Genomic DNA, 17998 nt, shown 5'->3' on the forward strand with positions numbered 1-17998 from the left:
GGAAGTAGCTCAGGGGGTTCTGCTGCCCCGGGGCGGGGGGCTGGAAAAGGCGTGCCGGTGGGGCCCCGGGTGCCGCCTCCGGGCCTGGCATCTGTGGGGAACACAAACCCGCCGGTCAGACCCGCCCTGCAGCACCTCTGCTCCCCCGCTCCCCCCGGGGCTGGTGCTGAGGCTCCCCTCCACGCAGGAGCACGAGCACCAGGGCCTACAGGCAACCTCTGTCCCGCGAGGGCATGAGGTGTGGACAAGCAGCTTGGGACCCTGCTGCTGGCAGCAAGACTAGCAACACCCGGAGAGCAGGCAGGGGAAGCAGGACCCATTCATTCTACCCGCCCCACAGCCAGCCTGGCAGGAATGGAGACCTTCAAAAGCTACTCAGATGCAAGGAAAAATGGGCAGCTTCCATCTTCCATGGGAAGGTTCTTCAAGGCAACCAACAAAGAGGTTGTAGAGCGACCTTGGCCATGTATCACCCCATGGGTGGTGCCCCAAAGACCTGGATTTGCTGGTTTAAGTGCCCCCTTAAAGGCACTGTGGTACCAAAGCCTGGTTTTCTGTTGCCCCGGAGCTATTTATCTCCCCCAGCATCATCATTCTGCTTTCCATGTTGCTAGTCCCCAGAAACTCAGTGCAGGCCAGGAGCACACACAGCCAGTGTGGGGACGGCTCATGCCCACGCTTGCTAACGTCAAGGGTTCATTTCTTACTCTAAATCCAGACCTGCTGCATGGCTCCTTTCAGCTGTACTCCTCCTGCTTTGTTTCCTACCAGCTTTGCCTAGAGGACCATCTGCCAATCAAGCCAGTCTTGGAGATTGTATTATTAATTATGAGTTTCAACAACACCTCTCCTTGGCAGCATCATTGGTTTGGCATATACTGATGAAGCTGTGCTTTGAAAAACCAAAATCATCATCTTCGCCAGAGGTTTCTGTTGCGAAACACCCATTTTTTACAAGAAAGCAGTGACAGCAGCTTATTAAAAAAAAAGCCCTTGCTACACTGAGATACAAAAGCAGGAGGTATGTTTTCAAAAGAGCTTATCAAGTTTCACGTCTACAGCAAGATTCCCACCAGAGCTCCTCTGGATGATAAGCTTTTGGCAAAATGGCTATTTATTTCTTCTTGACACTAAGTGATAACTAAATTCGTTGGAAAAATATGGCCTTGAATGGGTGCAGAGCCAGCCTGGAATGGCTGAGCACTGAGTACGTGCAGATACAATGGGATTGGAGGATGTGACTAGGTCTGATGAGCCAGGTAAGCGCCATTTCTTCAAAAACATCAACCCAACCCCAGAGTCATCCCTGTGCATTCTCAGAAGGCTGTTCCATTACCTGAAGGTAGAGACGGTGCTGCTGACCCTGCTGCTGTGGCCACTGGTGGAGGTGAACCGGTGTGCTTGCCTGGTGGGATGTGAAGCTGGTGTGTGGGATCATCAGGGATGGGGAGAAAACAGGTGGTGGGGCTGGAGGTCGGACAGTGCTGCAGGTCACCGGCTGCATCTGCACTGGGGGAGGCAAGATCTGCTCTGCAACAAACCTGACACGTGAAGGAAAAATAAGGTGTGAGAACCCAAACCCAGACCCACCAGCAGAGCGGGCCCTGGAGAGCCCAGGTGCTTCAGAACCTGGAGCAGGATTTGTCGAACACCACAGCCTGGTGAAAGCAGGTCCCAAATTTACCCCTCCCCATCAAGCATGGATCTTGATCACGATCTTGATGCTTGGGCACCAAGCAATCATCTCCTCCATGACTTGATCAGGCACTTTAGGCTTTGAAAAAGTCAGAAAACAGCTACTTTTTTTTTTTCCCCAAGAATTTAGTTGGCATAATGTTCTTTGTAATTAAAAAAAAATATTCTTATAACTTTCTCCTAAGCAGATGAGCTTTTACTTTCTTTTGAGATTGAGACAGCATTTGTGTGATCACGTACAAGTTTTTCAAAGCAATTTTCAGCCCCATAAAGCACCCTGCTAAAGCACTGCCTGAAAACAAGGGCCAGCAAAGACTCACTTTCCCTGCTGCCTGCTGGCACTGCTCTGCGTGGACTGGCCACTGCTGCTGGCGGAGGGCATCATGGCTTGGATAGACTGATCCAACAGCATCCTGTGGTGGAAGGAAAACAGAGGGTGCTCAGGGAAGGGAGAGGTCCACACTCGTGACTGTCAGTCTCTAGAAACAAACCCCTGAAAGCACACACCCCATCACCCTGAAAGACAGCTAATGAAAGAGGATGCTTACTGTCACCTTGAGCTGAAACTTCCTAAATCTTTCACCTAAGAAACATGTTTTATAGATGGTGAGACCTTTAGGGTTGACCTTGCTTCCTTGCACTGTATTTGTGTTAGGGCCTTCAGGAAAGAGGGGGAGGGCTCTTTATCAGGGACTGTAGTGATAGGATGAGGGGTAACAGTTTTAAATTGAAAGAGGGTAGATTTAGATTAGATATTAGAAAGAAATTCCTCACTGTGAGGGTGGTGAGACACCAGAACGATGTGCCCAGGGAAGCTGTGTGTGTGGAAGTGCTCAAGTCCAGGTTGGATGGGCCTTTGAGCAGCACGGACTAGTGGGAGGTGTCCCTGCCCACGGCAGAGGAGTTGGAACTAGATGATCTTCAAGATCCCTTCCAACCCAACCCATTCTAGGATTCTGTGATTTTGAAATGGCTGGATCGTGTAGGCAGTGTCTGCAGATACCTCCATGAAAAGTGGTTGAATAGTTTGGGGTAGCTCTATGTATTTTATACAACATCTCCAGTGTTGTATAAAGGAGAAATGGTTTTGCCAGGTCACTTGTCCTGGCTGGAGAAAAGACACACTAGAGCTTCAGAGCAAGCAGACTGAGGTTTGGGAAAAGCTGTCCCTGCTGGTTTTTCCTGTCCACTCCCTCTGACAGCAGCAGATGTCCAAAAGTTACTGAGTTACATGGACCACTTACGGAAATGTGAAGAGACGAGGATTTCAGGCTCCGGAGGGTACAGCGTGGTGTGCACAGCTCCCTGCCTGCACCCACCCCAGGCTCACCACTAACCCAGACCTCTGCAGGAGGGACATCCCTATGCCCCTGCTGTGCCACCACCCTCCCAGAGCCCAGATGTGCCTGCTCTCCCTGCTACCCAGCTACTGCTGTTTTCTGTCACCACCATCAGGGCAGTCCCAGCAGGGCTGCATTCCTACCTGAGGCTCCTGTCCTGGCTGCAGTCAGCCTGTGGTTGCCTGTCACTGCTGTCACTTGGCATCTGTGCAGCCACCGTGATGGGATGTGTTTGTGAAAACACCACGGGGTTGTTGTAGAGGGACATTGAAATGCTCGTCTGCCCTGGCTGACACGTTTGCTGGGCTTGGTTTCCTCTCATGAGGTGCTGCTGCTGCTGTACCTGAAATGAAGACATATGTAAGTTTTTAAGGCTCCCTAAAAGAAGGCTAAAATAATTGCTTCCAGTATGCAGAAAAGGAGAAGGAACAGTAGGACATCCTCCCTGGACACAGCAGTAGGAGCAGTACGTCAACTCAGGACATCCAGCTTGTTTGCACTTGCTGCCCCTGCATGCCAGTGCCCAGCAGTAGGAGCAAACTGTCTCTTGTGCAACTAGAGGACAAGGGAGAAGAGACCAGCTTAGGGAGGAGAGGTGAAAGTCTGGAGTCCCCAAGGAATGTGTCTCATCCACCCTTCAAAGCAGTAGTTTTGGTCTTTTTTGCTTTTGGAGACCTCATTCTTTTCTAAGGAGATGTGACAATCTATATAGTGGATTTAGGTCTAGTGATGACAGATTTGTTTGTCAAAGCTGCCTTCCAAGATTTCTCAAACAGAAGAAAATGAATCTTTTACAATTATGCCCACTTCCCCATGTTACAAACTCACAACCCTCAATGGCTGCAAACCAGCATCGTGTTGCAACTACATCCAGAAGCTGCAACCTCCCACTGGGTTCCTCCCTGGTCACCAGGACAGCTCCAGCAGCCCCCAGGGGTTTAATGGTGTGAGGCCACGGGGCTGTTATCCCTACAGCTGCATGACATCGTTCCCAGCTGCCCCTCGAGGTGACCCCTGCAGGGCCAGCTCTGGGTACAGCCAGCACGGCGGGGCCGCGCGACCCCGCGGGGAAGGAGCACACGGCAGGCAGGTCACCGGGGCGGGGCAGGGGAGGGTGAACACCTGGGTGGCCGTGCCGCAGGGCTCCCTGAGGAGGTGGCGCAGCGATGGCAGGGGGGTGCTGCAGTAGTGCTTCGTCCCCAGGAGCCCCTGCTGCTGGGACTTCTTGGCTGCGTTCTGCCTGGCTGTCCCCGGCGCTGGCCTCCTGGGGCTCGCGTGCTGCACGCTGTTGAAGACGACGGGGATGGGCTGCTGCATCAGCATCTGTAAATAAAGGAGACGTGGGGATTGTCACAGCTCACGTGGGGGTTGAGGCCTCAGCTCCCAGGCTGTCTCTACCAGCTAACCTAACGGTGCAGCACTAACAGCTCTCCATCCAGAGGCAAAGGGAACCGTGAATAACACAAAACCCAAAGTCAGCACGTGCCCAAATGTTTATTTGGAGCCACGACCGTTCCAGTTCCATTACAGCAGTTGAGGTTTGTGGGAGTGGCACTGGGGATCCAGCAGCGTCAACCAGCCTCTGAACCACTGAGCTTTGTGGGAAGGGGGACTTTGGATTAGCGTGGGATTGTTTTTTATCTGAATCATGAAAATTACTGATTCACTACTCTAGCAGATACTGACACCACTGATCTCTCTGGAGATACTACTTCTGCATCCCAGACCACACCACCCATTTGTTACCCTTCTCCCTGCTCAAAGGCAAAGCAAATGGTTTGTGGTTTTGAGAAGCCCAGGGGCAGCAGGTACCTGCAGGTTGGAGTCCTGCACTAGCTGGAGCTGCTCCTTGATGACGTGGAGCTCTTCTTGCTGCGTCTTGATGTCAGCTTGCAGTATGCGAGTCCTCTCCTCCAGCTGCTCTTTCAGCTGATGCATCATCCCCAGCTGGGCTGGGAAGTGGTACACTGGCTGCAGAGAGCAGAGAACAAGATCACAGGGTGGGACCAGTCCTGCTACTCCTGTTCATAGTGATGAGGCATCAGAAAAATGACTGCTTTTCAGCTTTTGTCATAGAAAAGACAGTGCTGACAAAAAATGGCAATCTTAACCAAAGTACCACTGTACTTCCAGAGCAGTAGCACAACTCACACTCAGTGCCTCACTCCAGATCTTGGTCTGTTAAATTTCTGTGCAGACATCGTGTCTATGCACGGGACTCCCCTGTCCCCTTAGTGTGACACCCTGCTGATTCTGGACCACTGGAGTTTTGTGGCACACACACTGCATGCCAACTCTTGCCATACCTCCAGGCTGGGCTTTCAGTTGTCCTGCTGATTTTATTTCACAAATCCCAGGCCCAGGTTAGGTTGTAATCCCACCCTGGGATCCATCCTTCACACCTATGCTGGCTGTCTTCAGTTGCTGGGTTATGGTCTGGATGTTTACCACACTGACCTCAAAGCTCTGGAAGGATGGGCCTCACAGTTACGGCTTATGACTCCAGATATTTCTTGTGTTTTATTTTGCTTCTTCTGGCCTAACTCAAACCTTCCACGACATCCTATTCCTCTACCCGGGCAATAAAACCCTTCAGCCTCATATCAACCTGTAGTTAGCCTCTAGAAATTCAGAGATGAGCCTTCAGGAGCCCCCAGTGGCTTTGACAAGTGTCAACCTTCTACTAAGGTATTTCCTTGGGTGTCCTACCTGCTCTGTCTCCTCACCAAAATAAGTCAGCACAATAATGGGGTTGCAGGTAAACCTCAGTAACCCAACAGAAAGAGCACTGAAACCATATGAGGACCAGCCAGCAAGGAGGTAACAGCAGTGACCCAGAGCCACCAAGCCCACCTTGCTGGCTGGTCACACCAGTGTGCTTAACAAAAAATCCACCACGTACCATCACAGTGTGCTGAGAGGGGGCTGCCGGCTGAGCCACTGGGTGCTGAGGGAGGTGTTCCGCAGGAGCTTGAGGAGTTCCTATGGCCTAGAAATGAAAAACTTGCCTTACTGGAGGTCCATAGCACCTTTAGCGCAGAGCTGGTGAGATACCAGCTCGTAGCAGTGATGAACGAGTGCAGCAAGTTGGACAACTCCACACGGAGGTCTTAGGATGAGTGTGAAGGGAGAATCTAAGCTCCTGCATGCTCCCTGCTAATTGCAAATACTCAGTGTCAAAGGCCATGTGACCTGTACAAACCCCAAGAGAAGTGGGCTCATGGTGTAGAGAAGACGTTTGGCCTGGAGGAGCAAACTGAATCCCAAAAGAAGATTAGATTAGATCCCCCTAGCAGCTCTCCAGCAGCTCCACCAGCCAGCAGGCTTCCCACAGCCCCAGAAATCCCACACTCGGGCCCAGCACACTCTGAGGTGAGGACCCAGCCTCTCTGAGGGCTCTCCAACTCATTTCTTTACCGCAGCAGAAAGGCTTTTGCTGGCCAGGACCACCAACCTGGGCACTTCCAGTGGATGCCAACCGCAGAACTGCCTTCTCCACCTGCCCCCCCGGCAGCGAGGGCCGCGTGGGCGTGCTGGTGTCCGTGTGCCGCATGGACGACGTGGCTGGAAGAGAGAAGTTTCCCCGTGGGAGGGCAGCCCCACGCCTGGCTGTCCTGGGGAAGCCCAAACTCCACATACACAGAGGAGCAGCGACCCCAACACTGCCAAACTGGGTCCCCAGACTGCCCCTCCATGGTCCCTCTGGCTCCCCGCCTAACTCACTTCTGCTGCTAATGCCCCGCTTTGGTCTGCCTTCCGTGGGTGTCTCCAGATGAGCTTTCCCACTCTCCCCAGCAAGCATTTCAAGAAAAGCCCCCTGAGTTGCTCCTCCCCACAGCCCTGCATACATGTGGTCACCCTGCTACGGCCCCCAGGGCAGGGGGTCGCTCCTGGGAGCTGGGATGAAGCTGCCAGCGAGGTTGGCAGCCTTCTGCACTCCTTCTGCAGGGAGTTCTCACCAGGGACCAAAACACCCCATAATAAAAGATGTGTCAGTGAGGTCTGGGGCTCAGCTTAGCAAGTCTTCTCCTGCCCCTGGGCCCCAGGGAACAGCCACAGCCCTCGGCCGGTGGCAAACGAGTGGAAACGGGTGGGCACGGCTCTGGTGCCCAGCCAGAACCCGTTATGGCACGTTGTGGTGGTTCTGGTGCCGGGCACCCCTCTCCTGCCCCGGGCTGGTGGCTCCCAGCTGAACCCCGGAGTTTTGGAGGCTGCACCTACAGGCGGAGTCGGAGAGGGCGGTGTGCGAGGAGCGGCGGGAGCTGTGGGACGACAGGGACACTCCCTCCCGGCTGGCACCCTGGCTGCTGCCGCACTGCCCCACCTCCAGGTAGCTGCTGTGGCTCTGTGGGCAGGGAAGGACAAGCGGTGAGACCGTCAGTGAGAGAGGATGGCACTGGGGGGCACCTCCCAGGGAGCTCCCCATCTTCCCACTCCCCTCCCAAAAGATCAAGCAATGAGAGGGATCGCTGTGTCTTCTCCATGTGCCTCACACCAAGAGATACAGCTTAAGGTCTGCAGAAAAGTATCTCAGCTATCACCTGGAAAGGTGGAAGAGACACAGGAGTGTGCTGACAAAAGCAGCTTTGCCAGAGGGCCGTTGCTCAAGTACAAACAGCCTCTGGGACAGGTTCCCCTACACAACCCACAAGTGGCTTCTACAAAATAAAGTCTGAAGAGCTATGAGGCTAGTGAAATCATAATTACACAACAACCCACTTGAGATTACTTGATTACTGGTCTTACTTGTAAACTATGAGAGGAAGAACTTCAAAGAAATCAAAATGATGCTGCTGACTGGGCAGGTGGGTTGGGATGCCAGATTGGTTCAAGCCAAGGAAATTATTGCTCTGGTCACAATCCTACACCTGATATGATCCTGCCCAAGGGTGTAAGCAGAGCTGAAATCTGGAATAAGTGTTTTCCCTTCACTTCCACTCTTGTCTGAGCATCAGTGACAGGATGAATTACCAGAACAGGTACCATGTGGTCCTGCCCTGTACTCAGATGCTCTGTGCCTTACTAAGGGTGACAGGTACAGCAATCTAGCCTCCAGCTCTGCTTTTCTGCTTCTGAACCGACGTGGTTTAACCTATCATTTGCATAACTGTCTCAGAAAGCTAATGAATAGCAGAACAGCAGCAATGCAAGTGCTGACTTGGCAGTTGTATGTCTGAATCTAGAGGGGCAGTTTATAGCCATGCAGTGGAAAATCTCCCAGGGTCTGCTTGAGTCATAACCCAACGGAAGGCTTGGAAGGTGATGGGAGTAAAGGAGAAGAGAGAATACAGGTATTTTTCTAAGAATGGCAAGTGATTACTCAGTTTGGTTTAAACACCTACTCATTCACTGTGAAGGGCCATGATACCTTTAGAGAAGAGGATGCCAGTTCAATTGATGACTCCTCAAGGCCAAGATCTCGCCTCCTTTCAGCTCGAACTTCTGCATAACTTAAAAAGAAAAACAAAACCAAACAACCCAAAATTTTAAATCCAGTTTTTCAGCCTGGCTGCTGTTTCACTATCCCACCACCAGGTCACTATGGAGTTTTCATGCTGAGTCACGAGCTTTGCACAGCACATGCACACACTCTCTCACATCCAGGGTGCTTAGAGGAACATCATCATACAGCCTGGCAATCTGTGAGGAACTGCACATGCTGAATACCCACGGGTAGGAGCAACAGGGCAGCATCCCAGTCCCACTGCTCCCAGGACTGCAGAGATGATTAACTGCACTCATCATTCCAAGCACACAAATACTCCTTTGCAAATTTTGGCCCTGGATGCCTTCAAGCAAAACTAATCTAAAAGCAAAGTGCACTTGGTTATTGAAGGCAAAGCAGGTGTTTTTGTCCACAGAACAATTTTCCTAATAAAAGAGATTCCCATTTTCAATAATCAGGCAGAAAAATGATCCTACAGCTTCTGCAGGAAGCACAAGGTGCTCCTGTGCAGGTGAACTACATTCATTTTTTAACCTGCTGATGTGCAAGAACCAATTTTTTGCATGTTGCATGGTAGCTCAGTGAGACCCTAAGCCAGTGCTTTGGGGAGGATGAGGTCAGGTCCCCTTTCTCTGAGGGTGCCCACAGCTCTGGGCAGTGTGCTACGTCAGAGTTAACATCCCAGACACTGGTGGAAGCTCTGAACACAAATGGATGGCTGCTGAGCCAGGAATCCCCAGGAATGTGCCTCTAAATGTGTATATTTGCCTTCCTTACCACTTTTTCTCTTAAATAATAAAATATTTCCAGTAAAAAACGCCACGTGACTCACCAGTGGGATAAATTGCAGAGGATGTTTTAAAGACTCTGTGAGTGCTTGTGCATCATGGGCACTGAAAGGTGTCAGAATTTAGGGTGCTGGAATATTAGTGGGCTTTGTGGAAGGCAAGAGGAGTTACTGAACTGAACTCACTCATTGTAGGCAATGAATTTTTTTGAAATCACATTTTAACTGCAACATTTCAATAGTATTTTAAACATTAAAAATACTAAACCTTAAATACTCTAAACCCTCTAAATAATATTCTAAGCCTTAATTGTATGAGACAACTGAATTTCAAAATCTGTTTAGAACTCCATGAGTAGGTTTAAGAGGCACTGGAAGCAGAAAGAAGACACAAGTTCATGCACAATAAATTCAGAGCTCAAAGTGAAGCTGGATTCCCTGAAGGATGGCAGAAGCAACAGAACTCATAAGCAAACTCTCTGTCTAACATTTGCTTATGATAACACTTTACATGTTCTACAAGAAAAAGGGGGACAAGAAAAAAATTCACTACTTGACTCCCAATGGTAAAGAAAAATACAGTGACCAACATGTTTACTCATGTTAACAGAGCAAACCAGTACACCGCTGGCTTTTCAAGCCCTTCAGTAAATATAGTCCCACCCTCAACACTCTATTTTTTGGTATGACAGTGGTCATCAAGCACACTCCCCTCCAGAAGGTGCCTGTCACAGAGCATCCCCCAAACACAGGGCTTTCCAGCTCGGGTTTGCAGCCGAGCACAAGCAGCCTCCCACTAGAGGGGGATCCTGGGCTGCATTTCAGGTGAGGAATGAGGCTGGCAGGACAGCAGCCACCTTCAGCTCCTCAATATTTAAAGCTCTGATCAAAAGGCTTTCTAGGAGATGTATGATCCCGTTCACTTCCATAAAGCCAGCTGATTCTTCACAGCTTTAATTCTTCCTATGGCCATCTCATTGCTAGGGATTAAAGGGGAATGTAACACAAGACTTGGCCAACGGTGGCTTCCAGGGTTTTGGCTCAGTTGCCAGAAAAACCCAAAGAGTAATGAAAACACATTATGCTTTTCCCCATGTTCCCTGTCATAACAGCTTTATATAATCCTAGAATGGCTTAGGCTGGAAGGTACCCTAGAGCTCATCTCATCCAACCTCCCACCTCTCAACTAGCCCAGGTTGCTCAAGGCCTCATCCAGCCTGGCCTTGAACCCCTCCAGGGAGGGGCATCCACAAAACCTCTCCGGGCAATCTATTCCAGAGTCTCACCACCCTCCTACTGAAGAACTTCTTCCTTAGATCTAGTCTAACCCACCTCTCAGTAGAATTACATACCCTATTATCATACTCAATAGCCACAGCAAACATTTGGTTAACACAGAACTAGAAAAAATAATGGATGAGCATATGGGACAAACACTGAGAAGTGTTTGGTGCTTGCTCCTACCTGACTACCAGGTGAGTGCAAACGATGAACTCGGGCTTGGAATTCCACTGGTGGTAGGTGATGTAGTAGTGTGTCTGCAGCCATATCCACTGCTGGCCTTTGGTCAGGAACCGATAGTAACAGGACTTCCCTTTCCCAAACTGCATCACTGTTCAACAAAAAAGAAAGGAACTGATACCAAAGAGAAGTTTTGTGGTGCAAAGGTGATCAGAAAACCCACTCAGTCCCAACCCCCCCCTGCAGTCTGCTCCTGCACTAAAATGGCTCTTGTGGCTTCATAAACACAATGGATGATGCACGGCCATGTGCTGAGCTTTTATTTGGGTTCTTTTCTGCTACTGATTTTTCAAAAGTGCATTTGGCATTTTGAGATTGTTCTTACAACTAATTATTGGCCTAACTATATAACAAGCTTCTTCTAACTATATTTCTGGGCTCCTCTGAAATAAGCATAAACAACATTAATTAAACCAAGTAGTGGCCTTTCCCAAGTACAAGAGGATGCATTTCAAAGGCTGTGGGCTTGAAGTCAGGGTCCTAATAATGGCACAAAACAATAAGCTAGTGGAATATCAGCAGTTTGACTGGGAATTTTATTCCAGGAGATGACCTAAAAACACCAAACTGGTATGTATTATCAGAGTATGTCCAAGAAAATCTCAAGTGGTGTAATGTAGCTAGAAAATAATCAGGGGAACTACATTAAATAACCACATTAATTGCTCCCAGACTGCTGGGAGTACAAAATGAAGCACACTCACCTAAAATATCCATAATTAATGCAAAGTAAAATCCAACTACGGTTTAAGCAAACCCATTTCACTTCACAGTAGGCAAGATGCCTGTCCACAGCAGTCAACCTGGTGAATGGGAACTTATCAAGCCACACTAACCCAAGTACTTTTACTCACCTGCACACCTCTACTTTGTTAAATATCAGGGCTAACTTCTTTAGCAGTCCCATTAACAGTGATGGGCTTTAGATGAAACACTTAGCAAAGGTCCTGTGGCCAACATCGTGCTGGGCATCACTCAGCTCCTAGTCCTGGCAGAGATTTCCTGAACCAACTTCTCTAAGTCACTTTGCCAGCACCTTACCTTGTGCCCCTGCACAGGAAGATTAAAAGATCCTTTCCTTCAGATGTGGTGGGAAAATACTCTTTTAATATGTAAGAGATCTGTGGCTAGTAGAGATTTAGAACATAAATCACTAAATAGGCTCTCTGCCGATTGATTTGACCCCACTCTCAATGTAGTCAGTGTCTACGTCAAACTACACACACGTATTACCAAAAGGACATTATCTAGTTCAGTAGATCACTTCTGTCTAAATGGTCTTCTAAGCAGACAGCACTAAAAAGAACTGTACTTGAAAGCAATTTAAATCTTCCTTTAATATCCCATCTACATGCTTGCTGCACTTGACACAGCTTGCATCTAGCTCTTTTCACAGCTTGCTTTGTGTGCTTAGCTGGGCAATCTGCTTCCTTGCTGCCTGTTTTGTACCAGCACTTTGCCTTGACAGGGCAGAAAAGCTGGCAGGAAAGTGGAGTGGGGAAACTTGACATTCAGAGAAGTCATTTTCTCCACTCTCTACTAGGTCCTTTAGCATCTCACACTACTGTAAGTGGTAAAGGGTACGTGGTAGAGATGGGGGTGGTCTGCAACCAAGAGATGAAGCAGCTTGTCCAGCTCCAAGTGTGCTGGGGGGCTCTGTAGTTTCTTGGTGTTCCTGCTCCACCTCTCAGAGTAACTCCAGCATCCCACTTCCTCTGCTTTCACATGTGTCCTTGTCTCTTTTTTACAAAACACCCTTCTTTCAAATGGAGCTAGCAGAGAGACAAACAGCTAGAGAGTCTGCCCAATAAGAAACCTATAAGCAGTACTTCTTGGCAAAATATCTGATTACCTAGATGCAATTTACAAAGTGTGTAGTTACTTTTTGTTATGGTGCCTGGCAATGCAAACCAGCTGGAAGACTGACCTGATTCTGGCTCGATATCTCAGTCTGAAGTGCACATAATAAAATGGAAAAATACAGTCTCAGAGATAAAACATCTTAGATGCTCATCTGGTAGGAACAGCACACTGATTAACAGGAGACCACATCTGCTGCCACCTTTTGGTCTTCCTCACATCAGCTCCAGTCTTCAGCAGAAGACTGCTCTTCAGCAGCAGGCTGCACTGCTGGAGTACTTGGGGCAAATGCTCCTTCTGACTTGGCTCCTCCTCAGCTCTTGTAGGTCACAGTATTTCACCTTGCACAAAGATGAACTTCATGGATGTTCTCTGATGTTTACACATCAGCCCGAACTGGACTTTTCTGCTTTACTTTCAGGTCAACCAAAAATGAACTGTCTCTACCCCCAGGCACCCTGTATTCAGTACTTTGGCATTTAAAAAAGAATGTCAATCTCCAGCAGCATTTTACTAATCCTGAGTGAGGTTCACAACATTTAATTGCACGGGCAAACGATCCAACTGCTGCTTTCAGAAGGCATTTTGGTGAGCTGAGCTGAGCCTCCTGGCTGACTCCAGAGCCCAGAGGAACAGCAAGACCCCATTGAACTCTAACAATCAACAGGACTCCCAGGGTTTGGGGCTGCCCTCATAAACTGGGTGGAAAGATCTGACTTCCCTCTCAGACAAACTGGGTATCTGCCAATTTGAGAAACTTGCACAAAGAGTTCCTGATCTGAGTGAATTCTGCAAGGGTTCAGCCTCCCAGGTAAGTGTCAGCTATGACAGCTGTGATGGGAAAAAAGAATTCCCTTGAGCCCCAGATAAAGATGGTTTTTTGTGATGACAGTAAAAGGTTTTGTGTGAGTGACAAATGAGACCAAAGACAGGCACACTGCAGAGGGAGAGGAACTTACAGTGTTCATGGCACCTAGCAAGAAGCTCCAGGTCATCCGCATGGTAATAATCATACCCTGACGTTCCCAGAACCTCAAAGGGTAAATATCCTATAATAGGTGGAGCCCTAGAAGGGAAGAAAAGGGCAGAGTGAGCACAAACCCTGACACTCTGACATCCTGGCAGATATGCTGTGATACTAGCAACCAAACCCAACCTGTACGTTCACCTGGCGGAGAAATCAGGGGTGGGTTTCCCTACGGGGTGGGGGTCCCTACACATAAAGATGCATTTTCATATACAAGCAAAAAAATAACCAGCAAGGGAGAGGTAAAAACCGAGAAAATGAAAAGGTGTGTGTTTACTGTTCCAGAGCCTATTCATTATGTGGGTGTAGGAAAGGCATGTACGTATGCAAGTGACTCAATTCATCAGGCACGCTTCTGAGACACACGGCTTGAGAAACGCTACGGCTGGTGCTGTGCGTCATAACTTGGGGCTCCAGCAAAATCACCCCCTAGCTTGGATGGAAATGCCATCTGAGCAGCGACTGCTGACGAAAGAGCAAGTGGGAAGCTGGAATGTGTATCAGGACCAGCCTGGATAAAAGAAAAAATAACTGTTCCCGTGGAAAAGCTTGGGAAATAATTGTGCTGGTAGTAAGGATAAGAATAGGCACGGGGCTGGCTGTAAGGACTGTTCTTTCTGTGGCAGGCAGGGAAGGAACCAACAGAATATTTAGATAGGCACACTCTAGTGACTTCTCTGATTACTCTTGTCACCAATGCTAGTTTTTTCATTTATTTTCTAATCAAAACATGAGATTCTTTTTTAAGCAGCTGTCCTAACAACACTGAGCTTGCACACAGCCCTCACTGGAGCCTGCTAGCTTATGATTATGAAACAACACTGAAATGTGAGGAGAAAACCACTATTTTTGCCTCTACTCCCTATCTCAGCATGCCACCTTCCGTCCCCCAGCACTCAAATACACTCCTGCTTACACCAACTCAAGCACCACCCTCACTTGGTGAGGTAGGACTTGTGCTAATTTGGCTCCACCTATTTGTTTTGGCTGCTGGATGTGCTGACAGAATGAGGCTCACCTGCCAAGTTCAGCGTGTTCCTCAGGAATAAGGCAGTGGTGTCAGTGACACGGTTAATGAATCAAAACCAGGGGAGGCTGAAGGTGTCACTGCCTATCAAATAAGACTCTCCCACTGACCTTCTCCTGGTCTGTCAAGTGACCCTCTTAAGGAAGGTGAATGCCACGAAGTGGCCCAGAGTATGAGCAAAAAATGATTTAAGTACATTTGGGTTTGGATGGATCAGTCTTGAGCCTTCTGGATATTAATGTGGGAAGTTCTCCTGTCTTGTCTGAGCAACCCAGGCCCACACCGGTATTCTTGGGAGACACAGTGGGCATAGATTACTCAGCTAAAGAGAGCCCAAGCAGGTTGCCAACCTCCCTCCTCCCCACAGCTGCAGGCAGCCTGGCACCAAATGGGAAAGAGGGGTTAGGGAGGACAGCCAGAGATCTGCTCAACAGCACCCTCAGGAGGATCAAGGTCTGAGCAGGAGCTGCCATGTCCCAGCTCAAGGGGTTGGCTGTAAGAGCCAGTCCTCCACACTTGATCAGTGCTGGAGCAATGGTTGTACTTGATGCTCTGAAAGGTCTCTTCCAACCAAAACAGTTCTACAATGATGGCAAATCTCTTGAAGCAGAGCGTGCTGAGCACACGGTGGTATCCACCACAATACTGCTTTATTTATTCAAATAACTTTTCATAGAGCACTGTGTTCCTTTTCCTCATGTGACCCAGATTTCTGTTAATGATGGTAATACGTGTATTATTAAAGTGTCCTTCCTGGCTGTCTCTTTGGCAGAACACACCAGTGTCTCTCCTATCTTTAATGACATGCTTATATGCAAGACAATAATGTCTTTCAGATGCACACCAGACAAACAGTTAAGCTGATCAGGAAAGTATTATGCTTTCCTGATTTTCACTAGAATTCTTTAAATGAGAAAGCAACCACAAAATGTTCCTCATCTGTCGTTTGACAAGGAGCTGCCTTGCTTGTGGAAGAGTTTAAAAGTCTCTTGTTAGCACAAGATCCAGCCTTCAGGCCTGCAGCTTGCTGTGTAAATGAAAATGCAGTCTCCAGAAAGCCTTTTGAGAGCAGACCTTTCATAAATGAAGGGAAAAGAAGGAGAGGCCCACAGTGAGGAAGAGAAACAGAACATTATCAAAGCTGGTAGGTTTATTTCCTTTATAAATATTTACACGTAGACCTAGAATACAGATTTTTCCTACTCTTCTAATATTTATTCAAATCTATGGAGTGCTTTCTCCATTATCTGTCTCTATGCCACTTTATGTTGTTGTCAGGATAGCAAAGGTCTCAGTTTCAGCTCAGGCTGGGTACCCCCTGCCCTACTGATGGCACACCTCAGGTGTGACCTGACACAAGTAAGCAGGAAACACCAAAATACCCAACAATGTCTCACAGCGTCCTGCAGAATGCACTGGAGAGAGCCTGGAATCAGGGATTAAATGAGACAACCCACACAAGCCTCTGCCCATTCTTGGGCCTGGGCTCACCACGGCCATCCAAGGCTGTCACAAACTCTGTCTCAGCACCTGCATCAGCTTCATTTGCTCTCGGTAGCAATGGTTTCCTCCCTGGGGTTATCAGTGGGACCAGAGCGGCCGCAAGCACCCGGCGCAGAGAGATTCCTCTCTGAGTCATAACCCAGATTCATCAAAAGACTCTTTGATAGGTTTCAAAGCAGCTCCTGCTCGCCTGATTCACAGGAGCTGCTGGGACACAGCCCTTTGAAAAAGCAGCTCACTTCATCAGGCAGTGAAGTAAGGAGCTTAGGGCTCTTCTACGAATCTTAACATTAATCACCTCTTTCTGAAAATGTGCATTATTGGACAGGCCAATTAAAGTCTAACAAAGTCACTGCAGCCAGATCTCGACAACAGGAGTAATAAGTTGATTGTCCCAAACCACAAAGCACTAGCTGTAGGGCTGTCACAGGGTCAGCTCCTCCATGTTTCCAGGTATGATGCCTGAGGTACACATCTTATTTACTACATAAATGCAAGTGATTATTAATTTATAGTTGCTCTCTCTTTTTCTTACTCTCAATTTGCAGATGATATTTAGGTTTTTTTCCTCCCAGATATTCCTTTTTTTCTCCTACAGCCCTACTTCCTAGTCTCCTATTTCTAGCAATGACTACCTTTGCACAGCTTGCAAAGGGAAGGATAATGGACAGGGTAGGATTTTGCAATGTGCTTATGCATACATGTCAAACACAGAAAAGTAAGAGTGAACAAAACCCTCCAGCTTCTTTTGAAGAAAATGAATCCTATATTAAGCAGCTTAATAAAGTGGGTCCAGGCTGTTTCATTCACAAACTGAGTTCTAGCCCACTGTATGGCACTGTCAAAACCAAATCTGCAATTCCATCTTCTAATCCCCTACTTTCTCTTTTATTTTCATAAATGCCATCATTTCTTAATGTGCAAATCAAAAATTTGTTGAGGGAAAAATTCAGAAGGATTTCTGGAAGTTGTACCTGGAAAACAGAGGAGCTAAACCAACACAGGGAACAGGACCCACACTGCCCAGCTTCAATGACTAAGTATCTTGGTGAAGTTAGACATTTTCCTGCCATTTTATATGGCTTTTTACCTGCCTAAAATATGGGAAAGGGCACAGCATTTAAGGATGCCTAAAAACTAAGTTCAGAGTACTGTTACTTACTTAGTTGCACTTAAATAGAGCTACTCTACTTGGTATTTCAGGCAATAGTTACGCAGAGTTTTCTCTTTTTAAACTACAGAATGTTTAGTCTCCAGTGACTAAAATCAAACCTCTTACCTGTGATCCAAGAATAAAAACTTCCATTCCAAACTATGCCTTGATGTAAATTCTTCACACGGCTCTTCAACATTGCAGAGCTCCTGCAAAAGAGTTGGCACATTCAGACACTTAATTCTATGAAATGACAAAAGGAACCCTCCATCAGCACCAAGGATGCATCTTCTTGGTAACAGACCCTAGAAAAACACAGTGCTTTTAAAGTACCTGACTTATTTTCCTCTAAGGAATGTATAAGCCTTGGTTTATAGATGCATGAATTGATAAAAAGTGGCTGAATAATTTACCCTGGGCTGAGTTTTAAAGCTAGGGTAAACAGTTTAAGGGCCTCATCTTGCAGTCTGCAGGCAAAACTCCCCATCTTCTTGCAAGGATTGGTATCTGAATGTGGATGACAGCATCGGGTCCAGCTTTACACCAAGCTGGCTAATGCTCTCTTGAGCAAGAAGCATCTACAGCCATTATCCCTGTCACCACTGCACTGTGCCACAGGACTCTTACAGATCAGCAGGA

General features: G+C 48.0%; 1 protein-coding gene across 1 annotated transcript in view; it reads right to left on the reverse strand.

The window, feature by feature from the left end:
* Positions 1-7: 7 nt before the first annotated feature.
* The window catches only part of LOC103773032 (circadian locomoter output cycles protein kaput-like), a gene marked incomplete at its 3' end in the record, with an annotated part of 25789 nt that continues 7798 nt past the window's right edge, over positions 8-17998 (reverse strand). The window contains exons 8-19 of the mRNA XM_008940382.1: positions 17486-17568; positions 13609-13715; positions 10733-10880; positions 8404-8485; positions 7257-7380; positions 6400-6599; positions 5938-6024; positions 4848-5006; positions 4158-4358; positions 3179-3378; positions 1337-1541; positions 8-91 (exon numbers count right to left, since the gene is read on the reverse strand). Of these exons, the coding sequence (XP_008938630.1) occupies positions 8-91; positions 1337-1541; positions 3179-3378; positions 4158-4358; positions 4848-5006; positions 5938-6024; positions 6400-6599; positions 7257-7380; positions 8404-8485; positions 10733-10880; positions 13609-13715; positions 17486-17568 (1680 nt within the window). The remainder of the gene's footprint in view (positions 92-1336; positions 1542-3178; positions 3379-4157; positions 4359-4847; positions 5007-5937; positions 6025-6399; positions 6600-7256; positions 7381-8403; positions 8486-10732; positions 10881-13608; positions 13716-17485; positions 17569-17998) is intronic.

The sequence above is a fragment of the Merops nubicus genome, unplaced genomic scaffold (assembly GCF_000691845.1).
Source record: "Merops nubicus isolate BGI_N331 unplaced genomic scaffold, ASM69184v1 scaffold6565, whole genome shotgun sequence".
NCBI lineage: Eukaryota > Metazoa > Chordata > Aves > Coraciiformes > Meropidae > Merops > Merops nubicus.